The sequence below is a fragment of the Clupea harengus genome, chromosome 8 (genome assembly GCF_900700415.2).
Source record: "Clupea harengus chromosome 8, Ch_v2.0.2, whole genome shotgun sequence".
Lineage (NCBI taxonomy): Eukaryota > Metazoa > Chordata > Actinopteri > Clupeiformes > Clupeidae > Clupea > Clupea harengus.
In genome coordinates this window covers 24837744-24864130 of record NC_045159.1, presented here as the reverse complement: position 1 = coordinate 24864130, position 26387 = coordinate 24837744, and the positions used below count along the sequence as shown (strand labels likewise).

General features: G+C 43.9%; 3 protein-coding genes across 7 annotated transcripts; 1 reads left to right on the top strand and 2 right to left on the bottom strand.

Annotated features, from left to right (window-relative positions):
* Positions 1-992: 992 nt before the first annotated feature.
* snx19a (sorting nexin 19a) lies at positions 993-18712 on the bottom strand. Of its 5 annotated transcripts, none has more exons than XM_031572464.1 (12): positions 18556-18712; positions 16502-18104; positions 16139-16277; positions 15940-16040; positions 15678-15794; positions 15384-15511; positions 15168-15261; positions 14623-14791; positions 14068-14191; positions 3473-3657; positions 2393-2480; positions 993-1843 (listed from the first exon to the last, which is right to left on the bottom strand). In XM_031572464.1, exons 2-12 carry the CDS (start codon positions 18086-18088, stop codon positions 1714-1716), a joined length of 2862 nt encoding a protein of 953 aa, XP_031428324.1. In that variant the 5' UTR covers positions 18089-18104; positions 18556-18712; the 3' UTR covers positions 993-1713. The 5 variants fall into 5 exon arrangements, with proteins under 5 accessions (XP_031428324.1, XP_031428325.1, XP_012690241.2 ...); XM_031572465.1 differs by having other exon boundaries at positions 18583-18712; XM_012834787.3 differs by lacking the exon at positions 18556-18712 and having other exon boundaries at positions 16502-18535.
* Positions 18713-19018: 306 nt separating this feature from the next.
* On the bottom strand, positions 19019-20392 carry gig2o (grass carp reovirus (GCRV)-induced gene 2o). Its single transcript, XM_012834788.3, has 2 exons — positions 19947-20392; positions 19019-19861 (listed from the first exon to the last, which is right to left on the bottom strand). The coding sequence occupies exon 2, from the start codon at positions 19854-19856 to the stop codon at positions 19227-19229; it is 630 nt and encodes a 209-aa protein (XP_012690242.2). The 5' UTR covers positions 19857-19861; positions 19947-20392; the 3' UTR covers positions 19019-19226.
* A 1012-nt stretch (positions 20393-21404) lies between these two features.
* c8h11orf53 (chromosome 8 C11orf53 homolog) lies at positions 21405-26363 on the top strand. The gene is made up of 5 exons (XM_012834847.2): positions 21405-21640; positions 23229-23329; positions 24604-24646; positions 24778-25082; positions 25438-26363. Exons 1-5 carry the CDS (start codon positions 21631-21633, stop codon positions 25852-25854), a joined length of 876 nt encoding a protein of 291 aa, XP_012690301.1. The 5' UTR covers positions 21405-21630; the 3' UTR covers positions 25855-26363.
* Positions 26364-26387: the final 24 nt, after the last annotated feature.

Here is a 26387-nt window from a genome sequence, read left to right as displayed (position 1 = left end):
AGACTTTTTTGTAAATTTGGCCTAATCTCCTACATTTGACAGATATCGCAGACTGTCCAAGTCAGGTCTCGTAGTACTTCGTCCAGATAATGGGGACATCAGAGGACTGCTTTTTGCCTGAGAAGGCATTAGGCAAAGAGATCATTCAAGATAGTGAAAAATGTCCATGGAAGAAAAAATTACTTCAAATCTACATGGCCTTGCATTCTTCATTTCACGGACGACTTAGACCCATACTATTCACATGAAAATAGGAGCCAAAGCAGCTGCTTCATGTTGCATCTGTTTACAAACTCAACCGAGAGAAAAGCACAAAAGAAATAAACATTCATTTGTCATTTAGAGTATTGGAATTGGAAGTCTATTTTGTGATGTCAAACATACTTCTGTGCATTGAGAACTTACTCATTCACACTGGCACACTCTTACCTGCAGTTCTATTAGCAAACGGCCACCAAGTCCATTGTTCAAATGTAAACTGTGGGTTTGATTTATTTCAGAAGGCAGGAGGCCCAGGTACCTTTATCACCAGAATGAGAAACGAGTCTTGGCCAGTAAGTTACGTCACCCAACCAACCTCTGATTTTGTTATGTCTCTGGTCTCACTACACTTGCCTCAAGTTGATTTGAAAAAGTAGGCCACGGACGTTGTGATGACTTGAGCTTGACAAACATAAATGTGCAAAATCTCATCTTGTCTTAGCTGAGATGAGCTTTGGAAACCTTGTTCATGTGCTTAAGTCAGTGTGCACCTGTTTGGCTGTGGGTGTGTGAAACTCCATGTCTCTGTCTTCAGCCTTCTGATGCAAAAAGGACACATTGACCTAGAAAGAAGCAGCAATTTTGAGTCGAGCAATTCCCTATGAGACTTGGGCAAATGGTAGGACATACCAATCGGTACGGTGAGAAAATACTGAACAATGGTTTGATGATGTAAGGGTGATGTACTTGGAACTGTACAGTGCATGCATAAATAATTCAGATAAGGAATATTATATTCGAAAACAAGTTCATATATTATTATGTGCATAGAAAATATATAAAAAGACGAAGAAAAGAGGTTACAGTCTGAGTGAATTTGTAGCATTTTCAGTTTTTGATCAAATTACAAAAAGTGTTTAACAATACAAAACAAGCAACATTAAGTTTGTGTGTGAGATATAAGGGGACATAACATTATACTGTACTAAAATAACAATAGAACATTTTTAAATTGGTCTATAAATACTTACTTCACAAGACAATAAATACTCCTCTATACAATTTAACCGATACTGGTACAAAAAAAAACATGATTTACAACTCACAAATACTGACATCCGGTAACTAGAGTTACAAACTTAAAATCCACTGGTAAGCTGTTGATTTAATAGGCCAACACCACATTTTGGTCATTTTAATTGATAGCTTAATATAGTGTCACTGTATCCACACTTGTAGCCACGTGTTAGAACTGATTACCTGGTTAATAATCCATGTAAACAATACAACTTGCAACATCAGAAAGGTATATCCAAAAGCATTTCCACCTGCTAATCAAACATTTGCTAATCAGCAAGAACATTATTTATGCCACACTCCAACACTGAAATTTCACATCTTTGTTATAGACCAGTCATGTAACCATTCAAGAAATTCTTGAATTTGAACAAGGACACTACACAGCCTGGTGACTAAATAGATATCTCATGTCCCACAAAGAGGGGAGAGATCTCATGGAGATGTTGCCATTCTCTCCGCATCTCTGGACAAACTGTGCAGAAGGGATTTCTGAAACGCCTCCTCAGAAGACTCAGGGATCAGAAACTCCAGCAGCAGATCAAAGATGCAGTAGACCAGGTGCCTGAGCATATGACCAGATGTCAAAAGGTGAACAGACACAGACACAGACAGACACACACACACACACACACACACACACACACAGACACACACAGACACAGACACAGACACACACACACACACACACACACACACACACACACAGACAGACAGACAGAGACAGACAGACAGACACACACACACACACACACACACACACACACTCACACTCACACTCACACTCACACTCACACTCACACTCACACACAGACAGACACACACACACACACACACACACACACACACAGGGTTTACACCACACATAGAGTACCCATAGACGTATCCCAAATCCCAGAGAGCCTCCAAAAAAGGCTGTACTTTCCATTACACCAGACATCCTACATACCTCCCTGACGTGACAAAAGCACATTCATCACTGTGCTTTACGTAAGCATTAAGCACAAACCTGATGCAAGTTCATTTTAAACTTAAAGTGTGGTCTGTCCGCCTGTCTGAGAGACCTGGGACATTGGCTTGAAAGAGTGCACCTGGGTACGACCAAGTAGATTACCTGTTGATGTTGGGATCCTGCAGGGACCCCAGCACATGCTCCCAGCTCAGTCTGTACTTCTCCGAGCCCAGCATCTCAGAGATGAGATCTACACACACACACACAAGGGTCATGAAAACATTTATGTACATTTAACACATTTATGTACTGCATTAGAAGCTTCTATTCATGTGCTCTTTATGCCCCAATCACATAGTGTATTGCTTTGTCATTATATTCTAATGTAAAGACACATGTATGTATTACATTAGATGTTTCCACCCAATCACAACATGCATTACTTGGCCTATATATTCCAAAATACCCAGTGAATGGACTTGTGACAATCACTATTGAGCATCATTTCATGCTCAGCCATGTTTGTGAAATATCTTCCTCTAAAAATGAGGGGAATTAAGGGAATTGTTAATGATGTTTTTCAGGGGGGAAAAATACGGTTAGCCACAGAAATGTTAGATGTTTTAAATATTCACCTAAATTAGCCAACTAGTAAGCAACATTCCCCTGAACTATAAACACAAGTCTAATAGTGACAATCAATCGTCTGAAGTTATTTAGACACATTTTGCTTGTTAAAATGTTTCCTAAATGGCATGTTGTTGTACTGACTAACAGCCTTACTCAATATAACCACACAAATGTTTAAATCTGATACAGATTCACTAACAAATCTGGCACTCTACTTTCAAGTCATTGAAGAGATACAGTTGAAAGTATGAGCCTATTTTGCACACACACCCCCCCCCACAACGTATTTAAACAGGCTGGTGCTTTGGAATGAAGACCAAATGATATGATGCAACTTTAAATCCTCCAGACATAGCTTGATGTGTTGTGGTCTGGAGGATCAGGGTGGAGATGAGGACTGGGTGGGGTGGGTGGGGGTGTAGGGTGGAGATGAGGACTGGGTGGGTGGGGGTGGGGGTGTAGGGTGGAGATGAGGACTGGGTGGGTGGGGGTGGGGGTGTAGGGTGGAGATGAGGACTGGGTGGGTGGGGTGGGTGGGGTGGGTGGGGGTGTAGGGTGGAGATGAGGACTGGGTGGGTGGGGTGGGGGTGTAGGGTGCTGCATACAGCTGACCTGGTAGCATCTGGGTGAGGCAGTCCAGGCACTGCTGCCTGGTCTCCTCCCTCTGCTCGGGGCTCCGCTCCGGTTGCTGCTCGGCAGGCAGCTCCCCGCCAGGCCACACCGCCTCTTGCAGCACGCGCAGATAGATCACCCAGCAGGGGGCGCTGGTCAGGTGCCTGATGCCCACATCCAGCCACCTGGGAGCGGGGCCGGGAAAAAAACCCCACATGCTGTTAAATAACTGCCAATCCCTCAAACTTCTCACGTTATTTTCTCAGACAGTCTGCGAGAGCGAATAGGCATTGCTGAGGAGTATTTTGGAGTGCCTTTTGACCGCTGAGTTTCACAGCGCGGGGTGTAAGCGGGGGGGCGATGCGAGCATGTGCACATCAGAGTGATGTTCTAGACGCGTGGAGTCGACCTTGAGTTCACTCACTCAGACAGACAAACAGCAGGGGCCCTCAGCCCTATGGGTTCGGGGAATGATTCGTTTCAAGTGTTGACGCACATACCCCCGGCACATAAACACACACATACACATACACATACACATGCGCACACAAACACACACAGACAGGGGGTCACCCAAATCCGACAGCATGACACATAACACAGGTCTGTGTTCGTGTAGAGTGCAAAGGCTTAAACCCCGATCACCTGATGTTGGGTGCAGATACTTCGCCTGGACATCTTCAGAACTGTGTGTCCACAGCGCGCTCACAGGAATGTGGATAGACATTTATAGCTTTATTCGTAAATCCGATTTAGTAGCACAGAAAAATACGTTTGCATATACTGTGCATTCACTCGCTGCGTTTACAATAGGCTGCAAGATTTAACATTCACAATCCATCAAATCTGATAGAGGCAAGACAAGACCAATGAACATTAAAATAACGTATTACAGATGTTGTTATGCAATGCTGAGAATTCCTTGAAAATCACTTGAAAATGACTACAAGGGTCCGTCTCCTTCAATCACGATTTTTTTTGCTCGCTCTCGCTCGACTACTCCGTGCATTTCTGCGCGTCTAATCTAATTAGCCTTTTAAACTGTTTTGACTTCCTGGTCTTTGGGCTGAGACGTTGTGCTCAAAGCTGCAGCTGCTCTTTTAGGGGTGCAGAAAAGGGGGGAAAGGAGGGAAAGAAAGACAGAAAAAGAGGGAAAGAAAGAAAGGAGAAAAGATAGACAGAAAAGAAATGGAAAGCGTGGACAATGATTCTGTTTATATATCCATTGGGAGGCGGATTTTTTTTTTTTTTTTTTTTTTATCTGGACAATGTGCCAGAAGCTTCCAATGGATACGCAGCATGGCCAAACTGTTACGGTCAGACACATGCGTCCAGACGCAGTCTGGGCAGCCATCGCCACGGCTTGTCTGAGAGAATGCGTCAGACCGAGGGCCACTCACCGCCTGCTCTGCTGTGTGTCCTCACTGCCACTGCTGCAGTGGGTTAGAGCACTTTCAGGCCATGCTGCGGGAGTGTCAGGCCAGCTTCAGGCGTCTTCTCTTCAAGGCCCACGAGGGCCAGTGGACTACGGCAATCTTGTAAGTGCTTAGTCCAGCTTTCACCAGTCCCCATGTGTGTCTCACGTACACAGCAAACACACTGCAGAAGGTGTTGGCATCCAGACTCATTCGATGCCAAATGTGCACAAACGGCCTGCAGATCAATGGCACCAGGGTTGATGCAAATCTCTGGCTATTTCAAGAAGCAGTCAGTGTGCATCAACATTTAAGCATGTGCTAAGATTCTGTTTGACACATCTAACAGGGCAATTTGGCATGACTCATGTGGATGGAGACTCGCTGCTTCGCATGGCTCTTTGAACCCCGGCTGTATTGTGTTGCTGTGGTCTCGCTGTCTCCACTACCCCAAAATCTTAGTCTCAACATGTCTCTCATGCGAGGCAAGTCACACTCAGTTTCAAGGAGACCAACTTGCTGTGAGGTATGACACATATAAACTATCGACGATAAAGAGGGAACACATTCTCCCAAAGCATGGAGAGCTCAGGCAGTGCTCTGGTTAAAGCTTGTGGCAAAGCCCCACACGCGTTTATTTTTCCACTATTGCGTGTCGTGTACAGTTCTGGAGGTGGCCATGCTGATATCACGTTCACCAGAATAGAGGGAGGCCAAACACGGCTCTGAGATAACTTGTGCCTGGAGCAGAAATAGCAGGATGGATGGAGGGCATTTATTTTTGTGAGCTCCCCCCCCCCCCCACACACACACACACACACACACATGCGCACACACAGGCACACATGCGCACACACACTAACACACACGCGCACACACACACGCACACACACACACACACGTGTCTGTCCGCAGACTAAACAAGAGTGGCTCCTGTGCAGGCCGCCGGCACAAAAGGAAGAAAAACAGGACACCCCTCATCAGGTCTGCAGACAACAGACATCCTCCGCCTTCCCAGAATCCCCAAGGCCTTCGTGGAAAACGCTCCAGATCCGCACCTGCACCTGCGTCCTCGACTCCTTCATCCAGATCCCCCCCCCCCCCCCACTTCTTCCCTGTCTGAACAGTGATATCATCCGGTCTGTTTAGAAGCCGACGCCATGCTCTAGCGTCCTCTATCCTCAATGAATCTAAATGGTTTCAGACCCGGGGCTTAATCCAGCGTTATTCCTGTGTGTGTCTCATTCCTGACATTGGTGCAATGTGAGACGGCAGCAGGTCCGCCGCGGAGAGCGTGCCACAAAAGACCCCGTGCAGATCGGGTGTGCCTGGAACATAAACACCTCACAGCTTTTGTGAACACACCACTTTCAACCTTTAAAAGAGAGGTCAAATTTGGAGCAATTATTTCCCGGCAGTGGGGCAAGTGTGAAGCTTTCTTTACTGTAAACCAGCTCTCACAGGAATCCTCTTAAGATCAGTGCTGATGGGGTATCGATGGGCAGTTTTTTTTTTTAGGAAGTGCTAACGGCCTGGGCCTCTGTAGTATAGTGAGGTGCAGTGGCCATGGTGGATGATTGGGACTTTTCCCTCATCTGTTTGCAGAGCATCGGTCGTCAGCGCAGCCCGACTCCAAATGACCTGCCGCTGGCTCTGCTCGCCTGGGCCGGGTCGCCCTGTAGCACTGACACGTAGGAAAAACGTGAAGCGCTTCTCGAGGCTAAATAGAAACACGCTGTTGAGTAAAGTCCATGAAAAACCACACTATTGCCAATCACATAAAAGAAAATATGGCCTGGCACCAGACCTGAAAAAAAGGAACGGTCTGCGAATCAAGTTACATAAGCATGTTCTAGCACAAGTATGAAAAGAGGAATAATAAAATATGACCTTACCACACATTCAGATGCTGCCAAAAGTTTATCTATCTGCTGAAATGCTTTTTTGAAGAAATCACTTGAACCAGACAAGCAGCAACATTAATAGTAAATCAAATTCTTTTTTGTTATTTCGGTATTTTTATAGTGTCTTCGTTAGGTACTCAAAAGGTAATGCATTCCTTGTGCATATAATCACTTCTCTTAAGGTGCAATATGTAGTTTTTGGTATCAATATTTCTCGACTCACATCAATTCTGTAATTCTGAACGCATAACTAGAAGACACGGTTTTCAAATAGTTAATTCATTGAATTGTGATTGTCTGTTTCCAACTTCTAGTGTCCTTGAGGTAGTATATGAGTATTTAGCTTTAAAACAATACACACATTAAAGGCGCATTTCCTAGAATACTATGTATTTCACGCATTAAAAGGCGCATTTCCTAGATTACTATGTATTTCATGCATTAAAGGCCCATTTCCTAGAATACTATGTATTTCACACATTAAAGGCGCATTTCCTAGAATACTATGTTTTTCAAAGTCAAGAGTTTTCCGCTCTATGTTGTGTTTGGCATTGCACTGCGCTGTGTTCCATTGTGATGTGCTGTTATGTGTTGTGTTACTAAGTGACCAAAGCCTTGATTTAATAACGCTAACGCTCAAATTGCCACGATGAGGAGAAGACAAAGGAGGAGATGGTTCTGTGAGGGTCTCTCAGTCTGCCTGGGAAAGGGCCCGTGTTACCAGCACGCATCCCCACTGCGCCTCAAGGTTAAATGGGATAAAACCAGCGCAGCTCCGGGCTCCGGGTGAGGCTTTGATTAAGCCCGCGCCTCCCACGCACAGCGCCAGCTCATCGCCATGGATCAGAGGGCATTTCCCAGAAGGCCGAACGTGGTGGGGCTGCTGGTAACTCCTGAATAGGCCTTGGCACAAAACTCATCCGTCACGGGCATAAGTGGCTCGAGGACACACACAGTAGAAGAATGAGCCTGGGGTGAGATCCACTGTCAACGCTGTTGTTGACTGACAGTCAGAACATAAGAAGATTGCAGCTATACATTGGCAGTTTGCGCCACTGTATCAGCATTCTCTTGTTATGATGAGATCTTCCCCCATCCTCCAAGTTTGTTTCTGAGAAAAGGACACCATGGAAGTAATTTTATGTTCCCACAAAAATGGAGAAAAAATATCAGGTTATATCAGACAAAATATAGAGTTACTTGCTAGTGGTTTAATAAGCTACATTCCAATATTTCTGGAAATATGTTTGTAAGACCTGCAAAATACCTTTACGGGGTTTACTTTAATTTACATGTTTTTCAACACACAGACCGTAGTAAAGTGATTTCTCATGTCTATGGTGACTAGAGGCAGAAAAGGCTAGGAGAGAGAGATAGAGATCTCTCTTTAGTAATGCTACAGTCGGCCCCCTGCTGGCACCTGGTGGAGATGCTTCGCTCTTTCTCATTCTCCTCCAGTTTCACGCCATCACAGTGGCGGCTTGGGATGTGTGAAATAATAGCACAAATAATGCGATGGAAACAGATATTTCTTTTACCCGAAGTTGCTCGTTAATATTTGGAAAAAAGGTTTCTTCAAATCGATTCATATCATTGCAGATGGCCACAAGATAAAAATGTCCATTCTGTTTGCATCCTCAGAGGTGTATTGTATTGCCAATTGATATTAGGAAACAATAGAAAATACATTAGCCCGATTTAACACAATATCCGCTATAAACCACACCCAGGGTTTGTAACTAAATTCATTTACCCTCTTAACAGCATCGAAGATCACAAGTTCCACTCAGAGGCAGATAACAAAAGTATGTAGGGCAAAACGGGAACATTTTAGAGTACTTCTTTACTGCCAAAGGTTGGGAGGTCATCAATGTCATTCTCCTAGTTAATTATCGATTATACATGGAAGTCCATAGTAGACTACAAACACATGACCTCAGAGGTCTATTGCTTTGCCTATTAATATTAGGCTAGAAAATACATTTGCCCAATTTATAACAATACCCACTATACACCACACACCTACTTCTGGTCCTCTATCCGAACAGATACAGAGACAGATCATTCTGTTGGCTGAACAGATACAGATACTGTACATGTAATGATGTCTGGAAACCTCTAATGGCAAACACGACACAGGCGGATGCTTGAGGGACAAACTGATTTTTTACAGACAGAGATCTTACCCTCTACCCCTTAGAACACAAGGTGTGTCAGAACACCAAGTGAAGCAGGACCGCCATGGCAACATCAACTTCGGTGACACTGCAGCATCAACAAGACAATGTCAAAAAGCTTCACGACTTTTCCTACTCAGGCCTGGATGTCAAACTAGAAGAACTGTACTGACTGCATCTTGTTGCATATAAGCAACCTAGTACCACTAGTACCACTCTTTATAAAAGCTGTGCATTTACAAAAAAAGTTGAGTATTGCTTAGGAGCAGTAGTCAATGATGGCATTACAAATCAGAAATATATTATTTTAAGAATAGCTGCAGGCATATTATTATGTGCAACATCAGCTGCAGGCTCTCACCCAATATCCATGTATTTGCCTGCTATGACCTCTAAGAACAGACTGCCCTGGTATGGACCATGTGAGACTGTGACCCTTTGCAGTAAGAAACAAACCTTCCAACATCCACCTGCATAAACTCCATGTATGCTAACACACATAGACACATTCTGGTACGATACAGAACTGCACCATCCATTCAAGTTTGGATTATGATTAAGCCTCTGACTCTCACTCTGGTTTCTTTCCGTCTGTAATCTTCAGTACTCACGTTAAACTGCTAGACTTGTGTATCGCTGTTAATATGTTGGGGTGGGATCATTAAGTACATACCAAGTCCACATTTGGGTTGCGCTGTCATGCTCCTAATTAGTCACATTACGATATCGTCTGGTGGTGTCCAGAGCCTATTTGGACATCACATTTGTCCAATTAGCTTTTATGGTAATAGTGTGTGTGTGTGTGTGTGTGTGTGTGTGTGCGTGTGTGTGCGTGTGCATCCACAGCAAGAGCTCATTTCGTTTGCAGTGCCACATGTTAATCAACAATGCTCAATATTTTAAGTTGTTGCATTTTCAGAACAGTTTGTTCTATGAAGAGGGAACACCTCATGTTGAGAGGGGAGACACGAGTCAAATGGATCGGGACCATTGTGTAATAACTCTGTTTAAAAGCGTTCCATCGCCGCCATGCCAAGATATGCGTTAAACTGTGAAAACAAGAGCAGGTCTCCCAGACTGTGCTCCTGCAGAGAGAGATTTGTCCAACCATAGGAAAACTGGTAAAGAAGTCTCTCAAACTAGGGAATTATGGGCAATAACAGGCAAGTGCCAATACTCATGGTGAAGAAAAGTCAAGGGGTTTCAAAATCAGATTACACAGAACTGCTCTCAAATCCGAAGCAGAACCCCTATTTAGGGACCCATAACTCAAAAGCAGACACCCCCTTCCACACACAGGCACACACACACACACACACACACACACACACACACACACAGACACACACACAGGCACACACACACACAGACTCATGCATAAATACAGACAGAAAGACAGACACACACACACATATGCACACACACTTGGAGACAAACATAACCCACCCACAGAGTGACAGTGAGGTTCATGCCTCATAAGAAATGCCTGAGCTCACTGACCACGCTCTCCCTTCTCCCCACACTAACAACCGTCCTCCAAGCTTCACTCACACCTTTTATGTCAAATCTGCACCCCTCAAACTCTTAAAATGGGAATCGCACAGAGAGAGAGAGAGAAAGAAAGAGAGAGAGAGAAAGAGAGAGAGAGAGAGAGAGAGAGAGAGAGAGAGAGAGAGAGAGAGAGACTCTGAGCGTTTTTCCGAAGCGCCCGGACCATTTTACCACGTCGTTGTATCACTTCGGCGCGTCTGGCCGGCGGAGCCCTGGCTTGTGCAATGGGACAGATGCAGAGGGGGTGAAGAGGTCGAATAGTTCTGCCCTGCTCCAACTCATTAGAAAAGTTCCTAAGTTCTTCGACATGCCTTTGGAGGAATGCTCCTCTCTGATAAAGAGGGCCGTTGCCAGATGGGGGCCAGTAGTAGAGGTCTCAATGTCTGACTCCTCCATCAATCCATACAAAATAAATAAATAAAACCCAGACCAAGGAATCGCACGACCTTCTCACTACTGTCTTCACTCAACTTCTTCACTTCCTTTCTTGGGTTTGGGCCAAATTCTACCGAAACCTGTTTCTACACTCCCACCTTTTCCCCCTACAACTGATAGAATGAGTTATCGTTCGGATGCTTGACCAGGTTTCGTGGATGGAAATAAGAAAGAGGAAATGAAGACAAGAGTTGTGGTTTTCATCCTACAGGCACTTGCTTCAGAACATTCACCAATAAGTCATGCACTGAGTGCTTTCTGGTTGGCTGGGTCTGCAACCCCCCATCCCTATATTTGTGTCATCATGGCCACTTTTAAGAAGTTTACCAAAAGCACTATGACTATCCTGATGGTTATGCTGCACTGGCAATGCCTTGGGTGTGTAACTGTACATTAAGACACAAAATGGAAGTAACCCCTGTGTGAGGTAAAAAAAAAAATCAGATGTGAGATGTTATCATACACCTGTCAGTCATGGTGCAGTTTACCCTCATGGCCACCCTGAGCTCCGTGCACAAACGCAGCGCAGGTTTTAGGACCCTAACCCCGCATTCCTAGTGCAGAGGCTCAGAAGCCCGCTCAGTGGTCCAGCCCAGAGAGCCGGGCTCTTCACACCAGGCCCGGGAACATTCCGTGCCCCAGACACAACTTTACGGGCAGAGCCGCGGGGGGTCCTGTTTTAGTCTGGGAGGAGCTAACTATACGCACTATCAGTTACCGTCCTCGCTCCCCCAAACCCATCAACACCCACAGCCAGGTTAGGCACATTAAGCGGGCAAAACAATCTCTATAATTATTCCCACATCAAGTGTTAGGAGGCTATGTCACTGGCGGCATATGGCGCTCAAAGGCATCTGTGCCAGGGCTGACACTTTGAGGTCTTCTTATAGTCCAGTCCCCACTGACACATATCCTCACCCAATAATGACATCAGCACGCAATCAGCCGTGGGCAGCATGGGATTGGGTATCACCACAACAACATGTCATCACTCACACGGCACAGCCGCATGAGTAGTACGACACACACACACACACACACACACACACACACACTCTACACTGTTTGGCGGGCTATGGGAGGATCATTTCACACTAAGAAAAGAACTGCTGCTGCTGTTTACAATTACACTTTTTTTTTATAATGAAAACTCTGCTGACACAAGGTCTGCTTAATCTAAATAAAAAAATCATAGATTTTCTAAGAAGCTTTACGATGCTTGCATGCATTTCTGCCATTAAACACAAACATCTAGCTGTTTAACTAAGCTTTGCTTTTATGCATTTTTAAAGGCAACATTTTTAATATTATCACCTCTTTTATGACCTTCATACTTAATAAGCAATAGCACGCCACAAGATAATTGAATACACTGGGAGAAAAAAATTATCTACTGCCAAAGTTCAGCATTCCATAGCAGAAAGACTTAGACTGGGGCTAAAGGAATGCTTTCTGTGCGTGCAAATAAACATTAGCAATTGCAAGCGGAGAGTGGGAACATTGCCGGACTGACACTGACAAGCCCATTATTATCAGCGCGGATAGGATGGATGCAACCTCAGCTTCCCTAAAGCAGCTATTCTCTACTTCCATGTTGGGTCAGGGCTACCCACTCTGCAGTCTCCCACCCTGCTCTGTCCTCCCAAGCATCTAGCGTGTTTATCCTGCAAGAAGCCCCAGAGCATTCGCCGTTTTAATCGCCGCTTGACGTCAAACGCTCTTTAAGACACCTGCCAGATGTCTCTTTTTGCACACGCTTTCAACTGTTAATCATTTTCCTCAAAAACGAAAACCATTCCACAATATAAACTTCGGCTCTGGAGAAAATCAATTACGTTTCATTTCAGAAATGGCTTGTTTGTGGTGAACCCAATAATCGTTTTGTTCGCCACCTCCTCGGCCAAAGCAGAAATGTATATGAGGGGAAAGTCTGTTCACCTTCACTCGGCCTAAATAACCGACATTTCACCAAGCTCGGCTATCAACATCCCTTTACCCACTATATAAATAAAATATGCCTTCTAAATGAACACAGATACATCCAAAGCCCCTGTTTTCATAAATAAATGGGAATATTATGCAACAGCACATTTAATCACATCTGCTTGTTGAGTACTGTTGTTTTTGGATCAGGGCTGGACAGTTATCGTTCATTATTCTATGGTTTGCAAACGGACCAGTCAAGAATTCACTCAGCCATTCCTGGAAGCGTGGTGTCTGGGCAGCCGACACGCCAATTCATTACAGACGTGGGACAGTTCAATCATGTGCCACCTGACCCCAGCTAAAAGACGTGAACTAACCAACATGCTGAAAAAACAAGACTAAACAAGGTTTGTTTAACGGGACTACGAGTGCACCCTGCGGGCAAGGCTGTTATAAACTGAAGCCCTTGATCCAAGGCTCTGTCCATAAATGGTTCTGGATCCTCTTTTTTTGAACGGTCCCCACAAATACTTTGCCCATATTGACAGAGCATGAGAAATATTAGCATGATGTTAAAGTTTTGCAGGCCTTATGAATCCTCCTGCTCAGAGATATGCATCAGTGTCGAGCCAGAGCAGGGTGTCTAGAGCTGCGACAGCATTAAAATATAATTTGTGATTATGTAATTGTTACGGCCACAGAATCCAAATCGTAACTGCTCCTCAAAATGACACTCCCTACATGGTGTGATGTCTCTTGAAAACACTTGCTTGCTTGCTTGCGTGTTGCAACAATGGGAAGTCAGTTAAGGACACTGACTATTCTTGGCCAGGACTCTCTGCTGTCCAACAAAGATACAGTGTCTGTCTTATCAAAGCTCTGGAACTTATCAAAGTCAGATTCATTTCACTGGTAGCGCAAAACATGGCTATGTATCATTAAAATAACAGTGTGTCTCTTTGGTCCACTGGTGGAAAGGAGAATCTTTTTGCATCCATAATCATTCATCATTTGCCACTAATCAACAAACCATTTAGCTGTGGTAGAAAATGAAAGGGAGTGATTCAATAGGAGTAAGTTATTATTATACAGCTTTTAGTGATTCCGTGTCAATACAGCTACTCAAGTCTGTAGAACCTAAGATCTATGCTGAATCCCTTTGATGTTGACGGTTGATACAATGTTACCTTTCAATGAAGGTGCCAAACAGCAGTCTGATGGTCTTCTGGATATTCTCTGTGCACAACCAGCTCCACTGGTCTTTCATCAGCAAGCAGAGGATGTTCAAGGCCACGTCAGCCAGCGCTGTGTCTGCCAATTCAAAAACACGTTGGTGTGCACGTACAAACACACTGACACACTGACACACACACACACACACACACACACACACACACACACACACACACACACCCACACACACATATCCCTCTAAAAGTGTGGTGGAGTGACACTGCCTCCCAGTGGTTGTCTGATGCCACTTTGCAAAGGAAGCAGAACATTAGTCAGTGTTTGCCCAACACTGTAGTACCACTTGAGATCAAATTAAATTAACAGTGTACTTAGCTGTCTTGTTTGTGTAAGGATCCATCTTATTTGGGTGCTGCTGCCGCTAGATAAACACCAGAAGGGTCATTCTAATCCCACTGACTCCATTCTGCTTTGTTTAGCAAATTCTAAATTCATGATCATTCAAATATCAGCCAGACAAAGTCATTCATGGCAAGGTGTCGGGAGGCCACCTGTCGACCGTGATCTTCTCTCCAGAGTTCCAGAACGCCCTCGGCCTCCTCTCGTCTCCACGCCGACGGCTCTGCCCTCCTCAGAGGCCCTCCTTTGGGTGCCACACATCACCCGCTCCTGCTCTCGAACAAGGCCCTCCAGGCCAGTGATGGAGACACCCTGTAGCACCTAGGGGGAAATATATCACACGCCCATGACACATCAGCCATAATGCTCGCTAGTACAATATCCAGTGCAGTCTCTTACAACAAATACACCAAAATCATATCTTAGTTATATCTCCATCTTAGCTATCTCTGATTCTCACTTTAGACTAGTTTCACAGTCAATTAAACAGAAAAGGCATTAAGAGGTGACAAGCCTCACATAGAGGATAGAAGGCTCCAATTGATATGTGCAGACTTTTTAGTACAATATTGCTACATAAAATGGGCTATTAAATGTTAACATTTGAGCATTGAAAAGAAGCATGCATTTATAAGCAAGTGCTATTCTTATTAAAGTATAATGAAGGTGGATACAAAGACAGGTTAAGATTACATACAGTGCTCCCCTCGCTGAAAGTGTACATCACTTTAGGTTGCAGGTCAGGGATATTGAGGCTTGGTGCAATCTTACTTGAAAATCTCAGGCGAGATCTGAAAAAGGACATTCAAGTTTGAGCTTTTGTTAAACGTAGACAGTAGCATTTTAACATGATTGTGGTCGTTATTCAGCTTAACAGTCAGACAATGCATTCAGTAGGTGTTTCAGCTGGCACCGTTTTCGGATATTGCCATCTGATTGGTTCCTTCCATCTGCGTCTCCCTCTGCCTCCTCGGTGGGGCTTGGGAGATCCGAGCGAGGGAAAGCGGTCTTCAGCGTGTCCACTATGGCATTCACCACCAACTGCCACCACAGAAACAAGCAGGCTATTATGCCAGACATCTACATGTGTGTGCAATGTAAACGGAGCACTTTCAACTTTCACGCCCACCCCAGGTGTAATTCTTGACTGGTCCAAATCAACCTGTCAGCCGTGTGTCTCTGTCCATTCAAAACTCTGTGAACTGACCTTGTCAATCCGTGAAACACTTGGCTTCTTCTCAAATGTCATTCGAGCATCTGTGTTGAGACCCAGGAATTCCTGCATCTCATCGCTGTTGGCTGTCTCAGGGATAGCGCAGAGTTGCTGCCAAACACACACACACACACACACACACACACACACACACACACACACACACAAACAACATCAATGTGCAAATGCCTTCACGCAATTCGGGACCATTTTACAAAGACCAGAATTCTTAACACCATTGAGGCAGAGGAGGTACTTTGAGGTATGTCTCCAGCTGGCCTTTCCGCGCCTCTGCTTTGTCTACGTCGGCATTTCCAAAGGGAAGATCCGGGAAGAGTTTCTTGGGACCTTTCACATCTGAAATGGCAGTTGATTACAAGTGAGGCAAACCTCTAAACCTTCAGAGCAAATTTGACATATTTACATACACTTATGTAGAATGACAAGTGGCTTACTTTTGATCATCTTGCGGAGTTCTGGCTTCTCTTCCAGCCGAGTCTGTAGGTTGAGGAACTCAGTATAGCGGTGATTCACTGTGTGATAAGCTACTGACTGGTCTGTTACCGAGCCATCTGAATCTGGCGTAGTCTCATACTGCGTATGTTCATGCAGAGAAACAGTAAGAGAGAGAAAGAGACAAACACAGAAAGAGAGAGAGATGGGTGTTCAACGGGGTGTATCCTTGTTGTTCTTCTTGGGTGATTTTGTAAACAGAAATGGTTTTGAAGAATATATATTTCATAACTGTTTTGGAGGCTAAGGATTAAACAAATGGTACACTGAACCAACACATTAAGAGCACACAGACATAGACTTACCTTCACAGTGTAGAGTGTGTATAGATGTGTACTGCTGCCTCTGTGCTCCTTGGCCATAACTGTCCCTGTGATGCGCAGGTTCTGGATGGCAACCGGTCCCTCAGGACTCCCCAGGGGTTCGAATTTGAAGGGGGGAAGACAGAGGCTCCTGGAGGCTGTTGATGGGCTTCCCTGGTGCAGTGGGCCTGCCGTCTCCTCCACTGGGCTGTCGGGCCAGGAGCGCTGCCCAGATGCCGGAACCTTTGGGGCAGAGCGTTTCCCTGAACTGAGGAACCCAAAGGGCTCTTCGTCAGAGCACACGAGTCCACAGAAGTCGGTGGGGGACACGCAGTCGCAGAACCGGTCTGTCCTGTCCTCCTCTTTAGAGTTTAGAGACTCATACGAGATCTTCTTCCCGTCCGAAGACGGGGACTCCAGGTCAGAGTCCGTCTCCTGGAACCAGCGGGAGCTTCTGAGAAGATCGACGGGAGGTCTGGTCGGGCCGACCCGTCCCGCAAAGAGGCGTCCGGTTCCACTGCACTGAGTGGGCTCTTCGTAAGAGGACAGGCTGTGGGCACTGCTGTCAGTGCTGGTCGGAGCCATTGAGGAGTAAGAGGAGGCGTCTGTCAGTGTGACGCTGGACATTTCGCTAGGCGCTGGCGATTTCCACATCATTAAAGAGTGAAGACTGGAGCTCCAGGTATCTTGCTGTGTTGCTTGAGCCTCATGGGGTGCTTCCTGCATCTCTGCCTCTACAGGGTCTCCTGGCGAGCTGGGTTTTGTGAAAACATCTACAACGGTGAGGTTTAGCCAGTCTGGGTTGGACACTCTGGCCACAAGCGGCAGGAGAACATTGCAAGTGATGAGCTCTCCTACCATAAATCGTCCTGTCCGGGTCTCCAAGTGAGGGTATGGGACGAGCACATGCATGAGAAGATCGACCACAGATCTGGAGTAGCTGAGCTCAGCGGCGGCGCTCGCCAGAGCCGGGTGAGGCGCATCGGACTGGCAGTACAGCTGCCACAGACCCAGGCCCTCGGCGTCCCCCTGGGCTGGTGGCTCAGACCCAGGCTGTGCCTGCTGCTGAAGCTGCCGGGCGTGGCTGTAGCTCTGGAGGTGGCAGCCACACAGCTCCAGGGCCCTCTGCGCCACCGCCCGCCTGTCCACGTGACGCGCCCGCCTCTTCAGTTCCACCGCAGCGGCCAGCATGGTGTCCCGTACCACCCACTCAAACTCACCCTCCTCCTCTGTCACAAGGCTGCGGTACCATGAGGACACAAAGTCTCGCACAGCTTTGCTCACTGCGCTGTTGATCTCCCAGTCCAGTCGACGCTCGCTGTCCACCGCTGGCTGGGCTGGAGGCGATGGATACAGAGGCAGGAAGTGCTCCAGGTGGAGGAGGCTGTTTCCGTCCAGCGCTACCCGGGACCCTAGCCAGCCTCCAAGCACAACCAGCAGGCTGGTGAATATGCACAGGAGCCACACATTCACAAGCAGATGAAAGAGGACAAGCCAGGCCAGAAAGGCCCCACATCCCAGCACCTTCCCCTGCGCCAGTATGTCCCAGAGCGTCCATGAGATGGTTCCTACCCCCACAGTCGCTGGCATTACTGTTTAAGTTGACCTGAGTGTGTGAATATACTAGTCAGGCAGATGTATCAGTAACTTGCACTACATTTCAAACTTCATTTCAGATTCTCTATGTTTGCATCCTTTGAAATAGCACGAATCACAGAACAATATTATGATTAGACAAAAACCTACCTAAGTAACCTACTGAGTATAACACAAGGTCTTCATTAAACATAAACTGGTTTATTCCCTAGCATGGAAGAAGAATGGTTCTCCAGTTAAGATGTTCTACAGTATTGTATATTTGCTTAAGATTGTAATTATTTAGAAGAGGTTAACTGGCAGAAAGTCATACATTTTACGATTGATGACAGGCTATTAGGCTACAGTTTTTCCAGACAAGGCACTGTACGCTAACATAACCCTACATGGACACGGCAGCTATTTAAACATGACCAGCCTTCATTTTCTTACAATAAGAAATGTCTGTAATGAATACATACTGCACTTGACGAAAAGAAAACACACACCACCCGTGTAGGCTACTGCGTCAGGAACACATTTCTTTGCGTTGCATGCGATGCGATTACACTAATCCACTTGCCGGTCTGGTACATCCCCATCCCACCTGTGCTTGCCATGGTGATGACTTCCTCTTTGGTTCGACACCAGCGGACACGACTGTATTTACAGAGCCTGCTGCCCTCTGCTGTTCTGCATGACGTGAAACTGAAATTTTGATTGTTGGTAACTTTTGAGGGAAAAGTTTAGTAGATTTGAGCAGGTGTAACATATCTCGTCTGCTATATACTGACAATTTAAGGAGGGTTTAAGAACCAAAGAGCCTAAAATAATTAGAATATATAAGGAATTATATAACGAATTAAAGGAATATGGACACTATGTGTTTCCTGGAGCATTAATTGTTCAAATAACACCACTAATGGAATCATACATACACACAAATAGCCAACAGTTATTTTATTTCGCACATTTCAGTGTCATGATACAATCATATTACAATTACACAATTACACTAAACAACCACATTTCTAATAGGCGAGGGCCTCATGTCGTTCAGGAGGATAGTTAAAGTAGTTTAGATTTGATATAAATAAACTAAATTTAAAAACGGGATGGCTTAAACGTAATAGGTAGGCCTGCTACAGATGCACTATGGTTTGCATTCATGTTTGCTTTGGAAGGGGCAGATCATCTCCGGGCAGTTCCAACAGAGCTGGGTGTCGTGCCGTCGTCCACCACGTTTGCTTTGATTACAACGACTGCAGACATCATCCGTGCCATTCATGCGATGGATCAGTTTACGGAGCTCTTTGCGTTTGCCATCATCAACGCAGCAAGCCACACCAACCACCGTTATTCTTTTGGGATCCCAAACACAGTCCTCTTCTCGTCCAGACTTGATGGCAGTTAAATTGGATCTGGGGGGCACCCAAGCGCAATCATATCCATTCTGGTGCCAGGTTTTCTGCATCGGATGGTTGTCAGAGTCAATCTTTTTTACCTTGCCAGCACGTACCTTCAGCTTAAATACAACTTTGTCCTTTACGTCGATTTTGAGTGGGTAACATTTAGCTTTGTCAATGTTCCGGCTGACATACACGCCAGCACCTAATAATCCGTCTTTAGATGGTTGGAAACCCTTACTGATTATCGTGTTTGCCAATTTCAGATATGTACCATGGTACATCGTGTAGGTATGTCCCGATTTTAGCTCCTCGTTGGTTGATAGAGTATTATCCTCAATAGCCTCCCAACCCGAGAACGTTATCGTCTCGTCCATTATCCCTGTAGGAGAATTTGTTGTTCACTGCGATGAAAATATTGTAAAGTGGTAAATATTGTAGGGTGCTAAAGACAGTGAAAGGCCTACCTTCTTATTCTTTGCCTTGAGTCTGGTGTCCTTTCCCTGCGATTCTCACTTGTTTATGCTACTTTATAAAGTAGGTTTATTGTTTTCTGTCTGTTGTCACTTTCGTTTTCGATTCCGTAGAAGCAAAACAGGTAGGTCACTGGGCGTGTGTTTCGTGCTTTCGTCTGAAGAAATATCTGAAGTCAATGTTTCATTCTAATCCTAATTTTATTTATAATTGTTTAAAAATACAAATAGGTTCACACTTTCCAAAGAAAGCTTATTATCGTTAAAAACAGTGAACCGTAGTATTAGACTAGCACCAACAGCTTAATAGATATCAGGGGTAAAATATCAAGTTATGAAATAATAAAACGTGTTACTATTAGCTCAAACTCAAAAAGATGTATTGTATGTTTAGTCTTACCTTAAGGCATATGTGTGTCAGTAATGGAGAGAACCAATAAACAAAGATATTTACTGTGATGCTATTATGTCTCAGGCCTATATTTGATGTGATGACTGTAAAAGTGCCAAATGATTTGTGTTTTAAACACTGTGACTATACTGTATGAGTAGGCATATGTATGACTGTTTCAGAGATATCCGGGTTTTGCAGTGGCATGCTAACGTATATTCGAATAAACTCCCCATCCTATTTAGTCTGTAGGCTCTTGAGATATTCAACTTCCATACGAGTACAGTGGATATACTTTGCTATATTTGTATTCTTCACAGAACTGAAAGAGGACATGAGACATGAGATTAGTTTTACATTGACTTTCAAAAGACTGTGTAGTGTATTGAACAGTGCATTTCCATTTGGTCAACTATAGGCCTAATAGTATCATGAAGAGAGACTGTGGGGAGGGATGAGGGGCCTAGTGTGAGTATGGCCTCAGTGACATGACACTTCATGGTCATGTGATATGGAGGTTAGATATTAAGACCTTAAAGTCAGAGTATTGCATAAATGGCACAAGTGTTTACACACGTCCAATCAAAATGAATGAGCATACATTATACGTTTCTTGAGTTTGGATTGATTTCCAACAGGATGAGGGGAAACAATTTGTGCGGTGAGGGATAGAAACATGCATTTAATTTTGCAGCACTGACGGATATTTATACAATCAGCTACATATTACTACAATCAGCCAAAACAGAACCTTAGTACCACAGGAGATGAGAATCAATAAATACATTCGTAAGGCTTCGGTGAGGTATAACCAGGGGAGTAGAGGAGCACAGCCAACCTGGAGAAACCCGAAACAGAGAACAAGTAGTCTTTGTAAGATCAACTGCCACTGAGAAGCCTAGAATTCACATGTTGATACAAAGAACATGCACACACAACTAATACTCATCATGGCAGCAGTCGTTCTTTCTGAACATGATCCATCCCACCCCCTCACCATCATCACAGCATAAAGCCATGTTTCACATTAGCATGGTCCATAGTTCCTCTAATCTAGAATGTTGATGCAAATGACTATGAAACGTCCTCCAGCCAATATTTGCATTTACCCAAATTGCCTTACAGGCAACACTGTGAGGGGTATATATGCTGGATGTGGATGATCCACAAGACAACATCAAAAAGCCAAAGGCAAGGATTTGTTTGATATGATGAGTAACTGACACAGTAACTGGAGTGAATAATCCACATTTTTATTTTCAAAACGCCTCGAACAACAGCAACGCCATGGAAACAGGTAAGTTTGACTGCTACTTGGTGGACTGAGTAGACTATAGGCTATGTTTAATGAGTTTACTATATTTCTAGCCTATGTTTAATTCATATAGAATCGTTACCGTGGTGATTGGGATTGGGATTTTGAAAAGCACTTATCGCAAAATGATCCTGTTATGTTTTCCCAAGAAATATTGCAGTATATTCTATAGTTATTCAAAATACATCACTGTGCAAATAAGAACGGCTTGACAAAGATGCACGTTTTCAAATAATGTAAAATGTTGCATTGCTCAGATTAAAGTATAAAAGTGTAAGTGAACTACCGTATCATACTTTGTGTCACATGTTCAATTGTAAACGGAGATGACAAGTGGCAGGGCGGGAAATTACAGGATTCCGCTACTTACGAAAAAGATGCTCAATGTGCTATGTTGTTTACATACTAGTGTGATCATGACGACACAGTTTCAAATGTGTATCACAGCGCTCTTTGTTTCAGATAACATGCGCAACGTTTTAGGTCATTAGGTATTTGAATAAAAACTCGTCACTGCCATTCATAATTCACCTTTGCTAAGAAGTTACTGAGTATACGTTATATTTCTCATTTCAATAAGGCCTAGCCTCATAAGTATAAATCGCCAGCATTGCTCATCAGATCTATGCGCATCCTTGTCGTTCATACATTCTTCATACGTTGTCTTTTAAAAGTGTATATTATACATGTAGGGCGCACCATATAAGCGTCACATCATCGGGCCTTCTGTTTTCTTTTAACAGTAAATAAAGATAGTGAACCATAAAAACAAGGGTTGGATTTGGCTGGTATTAATTAAATGTATGCGCCCCTGAATGTGATTTTCAGGGGGTGCTTAAGGTTTTTTTTTTTTCACTCATCACCTATTGTAGGCTACAAACTCTATGCAATTAATTCAGTACACCCATAACTAAGTCTGACCAATTCAAGTGTAAGTGCAACCTAAAATGTGTTTTTAAAGCTGTAAACCAAATGATTGGACCATGATGAAACATATCAACGCTGGTGTTAATATAGACAAAAAAAAGAGTAATTATGGGTTGAAAATGTCTCAAAATGCCATTCAGTCAATCGTTGGTGTCAACCATTGGTGACTTCTCTAAGTCTAATAAACTCTCAGCCCCTACCCACCCAACCCCCTCTCAGCCCCTTGCCCGCTTCTTAGTATTTTTCAAAATGACACGATGGGTGGTGTTAGGCTAGAGCTGTGGGCGAACTTGCACTTTAAGGCTGCTTAATTCTAAATGGAACTGTAACTATAAGTAAACAACCCTAGGCTAATTTGCTCATCACACTAAACAGACATCTGTATGTGTGGATACAAATGTATCAAGTGTTAAAGATAACATGCAGCATGAAGTGGGATGATTTTGGTATTGCTGTACTTTATGTCTGCTGACCTTTGACTTGTGTAAAGATGATCATAAGGAACTACATTTGGGGGGGAAAAATAAGAAAACATGATGCAGCAACTTTACCTCAGGATTATTATTGTGTGCTCTTCAAATGTGTTCAAGACATGTCTAGTAGATCACTTATACACTAATATTGTTTTAATCCTTATGTGCAGATTATTCCAAGAGAGTCTACCAGGGTGTCAGAGTCAAACATACCGTTAAAGATCTCCTTGCAGAAAAACGATCAAGGCAAACAACCGTTCCCCGATTTAATGTAAGTTATGCATCAATTTACATTAACCTGCTCTGTCCTCTTTTATCCTTCCACAATTCTAAAAGTGATTCATATGTATATATTCTATGCATCCATTATATTTGTGTCATCCATGCTAAAACCCTCACAGAAACAAAAATTAAATTTGCCAATATGAGCAAATTACTTTGAGTGTTGTGAATCATGTGAATCACCAACGGTATCATGACGCACACCGGTAATGGTGGCAGAACAGTACAACTGTGTACTTGATCCTAAGTTACTGGACACTGAGAGATTGACATCAGACTGTGTGCCTGCCAAAACCACCACCTTCCTGGCAGGCCTCATATCAATGGTGCTTTGTTGTGTAAAGGTGGTTAGCTCAGTTCGTGGCAAGTCTATCAGAAAAGGCCTCCACTTTTCTTTCACAATAGAAAAGGTTATGCCAGTTACTCTTGCTGACATTAGGATGTTAACTGTAAAGTCTTGCACATAAATTAATAGAGATTTTCCAGCTTGAAATTCAGCACAGGTACCATACAAGAGTTCAACCAAAGGTATTAAAATCATTAAAAAAAAAAAAAGCATGGCTTGCCCAATCCTATATAACCACAACAAGTTTACCACAGCTGTTTTATCTTTTATTACCATCCTCGAAAGCTGGAAGACTATCAAAGAAAGAACAAACCCGTCTCAACAAGATATTGCACAAGCTAGTGCATGCTCAGACAAGTTAACACCATTGTGATCCAATTGTGTCTACAACAATAGCTTTTGAAAATGATTTTTGAACTGGAGAAGCTCTCTCCTTCTTCATCAGCATGGCAGGTGGGATACCTCTCAGATCATCCATTCAGTCTCTAACTCTGGGAAAAGCGGGCACAAAAGGTCGAAGCAAACGGAGGAGGTTTGGGAGTGCCTCCATTGTGACATGGGCAAATCACATTCAAATATCCTCCCACAAAATTTGCCTGGCTTCTAGCTGCATCAGTCCTTATTTTATGTGTCATTTAGACCATATATGTCTCTCACTGTATGGGATTGCAAGTAATGTATTAAAAAATATATTCATTTACTGCATTCGCTGTACCTGTGACTGAATTAAGTTTTATCTACTGAAGTGAAAAAGCCAGTATGCTAGATGGGTGGGTGATGGGGTGAAAGTTGGATTTATACAGAATGCCCCCAAAAAGCTGCGAAAATACATTAATCTCTCAATGTTTTTGTTGGCTGGGCACAGGACAACGGGTGTACATGTAGATAAAAATGTTTTTTTCTTATCTGGTTTACAGGCAGGAACCAATCCCTCACAATCAGCATTTGTTCAGATGCCAGGTGAATTCTCGATATTTACAAAAGTTAAACAGAAACCACAGCATTACAATAATATGAGTACTATTGAAAATAAGATACACTGACATAGGCAAAGAGACAACATTTAGTTTTCTTCCTTTCTCCTCTTATAGGCTCACATGTTCTTCCAGGTTATTACAGCATGAGGAGGCCATTCCTCCAAGACTCTGAGCTTTGCCATCCAATGAAGCAGTACTCCACAGACACATACTCCTCCACCCTTGGGGGAAAGCCCTTTTCATACGATCACCCCTCCAGCTACCCCTTCATTGACAGCTACTACCCATCTGAATCTTTTGGGGATTACCGCAGCACTTCAACATACGGCACAAGTGGAGGGTCTCTTTTCCCACCTTCGTCTTTACCACCTCTGCTGCCACCACTGTCTGGAGAGCCTTCCTCATCACATCTTCTTTTGGTAGATATGCTTTAACAATAGTGCAGCTAGAACATATTTATAGTGTTGTATAGTATATAAATAGTGTTGCTGTTATACAGCATTAGCTTGCTCAATGAAAGCTGCCCATACAGGCAATTTTTTTTTGAGAAATTGAAGTTATCTGCTGATACAACAGTTAGATGTGAAATTAACTGTTCACTGAATTACAATGAGCACAATGTGCTACGGTGTGCAGGAAGGGTTGCCATCTTTCAGAGCCTGATGTATTTTAATAAGTTTCAAAAATGCTAAAGACATGGCAACCCTATAAGGTAACATACATTATCGCTGTTACATTCTATTCAACTAATCCTAAAATCTTGACACCCAACAGAGAGACACATGGGATCAGCCGACTGAAGACACAGTGAGTCAGCCAGATGCCTTATGTCCTGTGGGGACCACACCAGGAACCGGCTCTCCTTCCTTGGCTACTCAAGATTCTGAGAATGCCTCAGCTTATCGCATGCCCACTGTTCGCACTGGTGGATCTATGTCATCTGGTTCCCAGCCATATCCTGTGCAACCACTGGAAGAAGTTCACTATCCTGCCACTTCATACACTCCTGTGTCCAACTTCTCTTGTCCCCCATACATGACTGTCCCTGGAGACCTTGCTGTGGCAAAAATGCCAACCATGTCTTCAGAGGAAACTAGTGGTGGATCAGTGGCCCAAAGTGACACGTCCACCTGGGTCAAGGATGATGGAAATGGTTCCTGGCTGTCTTATGAGGCTCGAAGGGCTTTTTGATTGGTCTACTTATGGAACTAATTTACCGCAAATACAGCAACCAAAGGAAAGGAGCCTGTCTGCCCAGGAAGATAAAAAAAAGTTTTCATGAAAAGCATTAACAAAATGAAGGACTATCTGTCTTGTTTTTATGTATTTCTTATGTATAAGTATTAGTGTAGTTGTGTTGTTCTGTACTCTACTAGCTTAATAAAACAAGGAAACCAACGGTTTTCCGCAAGGTGTTTTTATGTAATCAATGCTCGAATAAATGCAGCATACAATTTATCCTACCCAAGTTATCGATAGCTAACTTAACAGATTGCTATGAACATCCTTGGAGAGTTTGTGTGCAGTTTGAGCTAACAATGCTGTAGTATGATTGTCTGCAAAAAATAATGGGCGAAGATAAATATCTTCGGTACTTTTACACGCAGAAAACGTCTATTAAAAGACCAGACCATTTTCTTTCGTGGGTGGCGGTTACGCGAAAGACGGTAGAAATGGTTGCTAGGACGCAAATTGTTGTCATGCTCAGGCCCCAACAACGTTTA

Coding starts and splice junctions, on each gene's coding strand:
- snx19a (XM_031572464.1), bottom strand. CDS start 18,088: ATGCCAGCGACTGTGGGGGTAGGAACCATCTCATGGACGCTCTGGGAC. Junction 15,512..15,677: donor GTGTTTCACGGATTGACAAG/GTCAGTTCACAG, acceptor CTGTGGTGGCAG/TTGGTGGTGAATGCCATAGT. Junction 3,658..14,067: donor TTTGGCACCTTCATTGAAAG/GTAACATTGTAT, acceptor CCCCGCTCCCAG/GTGGCTGGATGTGGGCATCA.
- gig2o (XM_012834788.3), bottom strand. CDS start 19,856: ATGGACGAGACGATAACGTTCTCGGGTTGGGAGGCTATTGAGGATAAT.
- c8h11orf53 (XM_012834847.2), top strand. Junction 23,330..24,603: donor CAACCGTTCCCCGATTTAAT/GTAAGTTATGCA, acceptor TCTGGTTTACAG/GCAGGAACCAATCCCTCACA. Junction 25,083..25,437: donor CCTCATCACATCTTCTTTTG/GTAGATATGCTT, acceptor GACACCCAACAG/AGAGACACATGGGATCAGCC.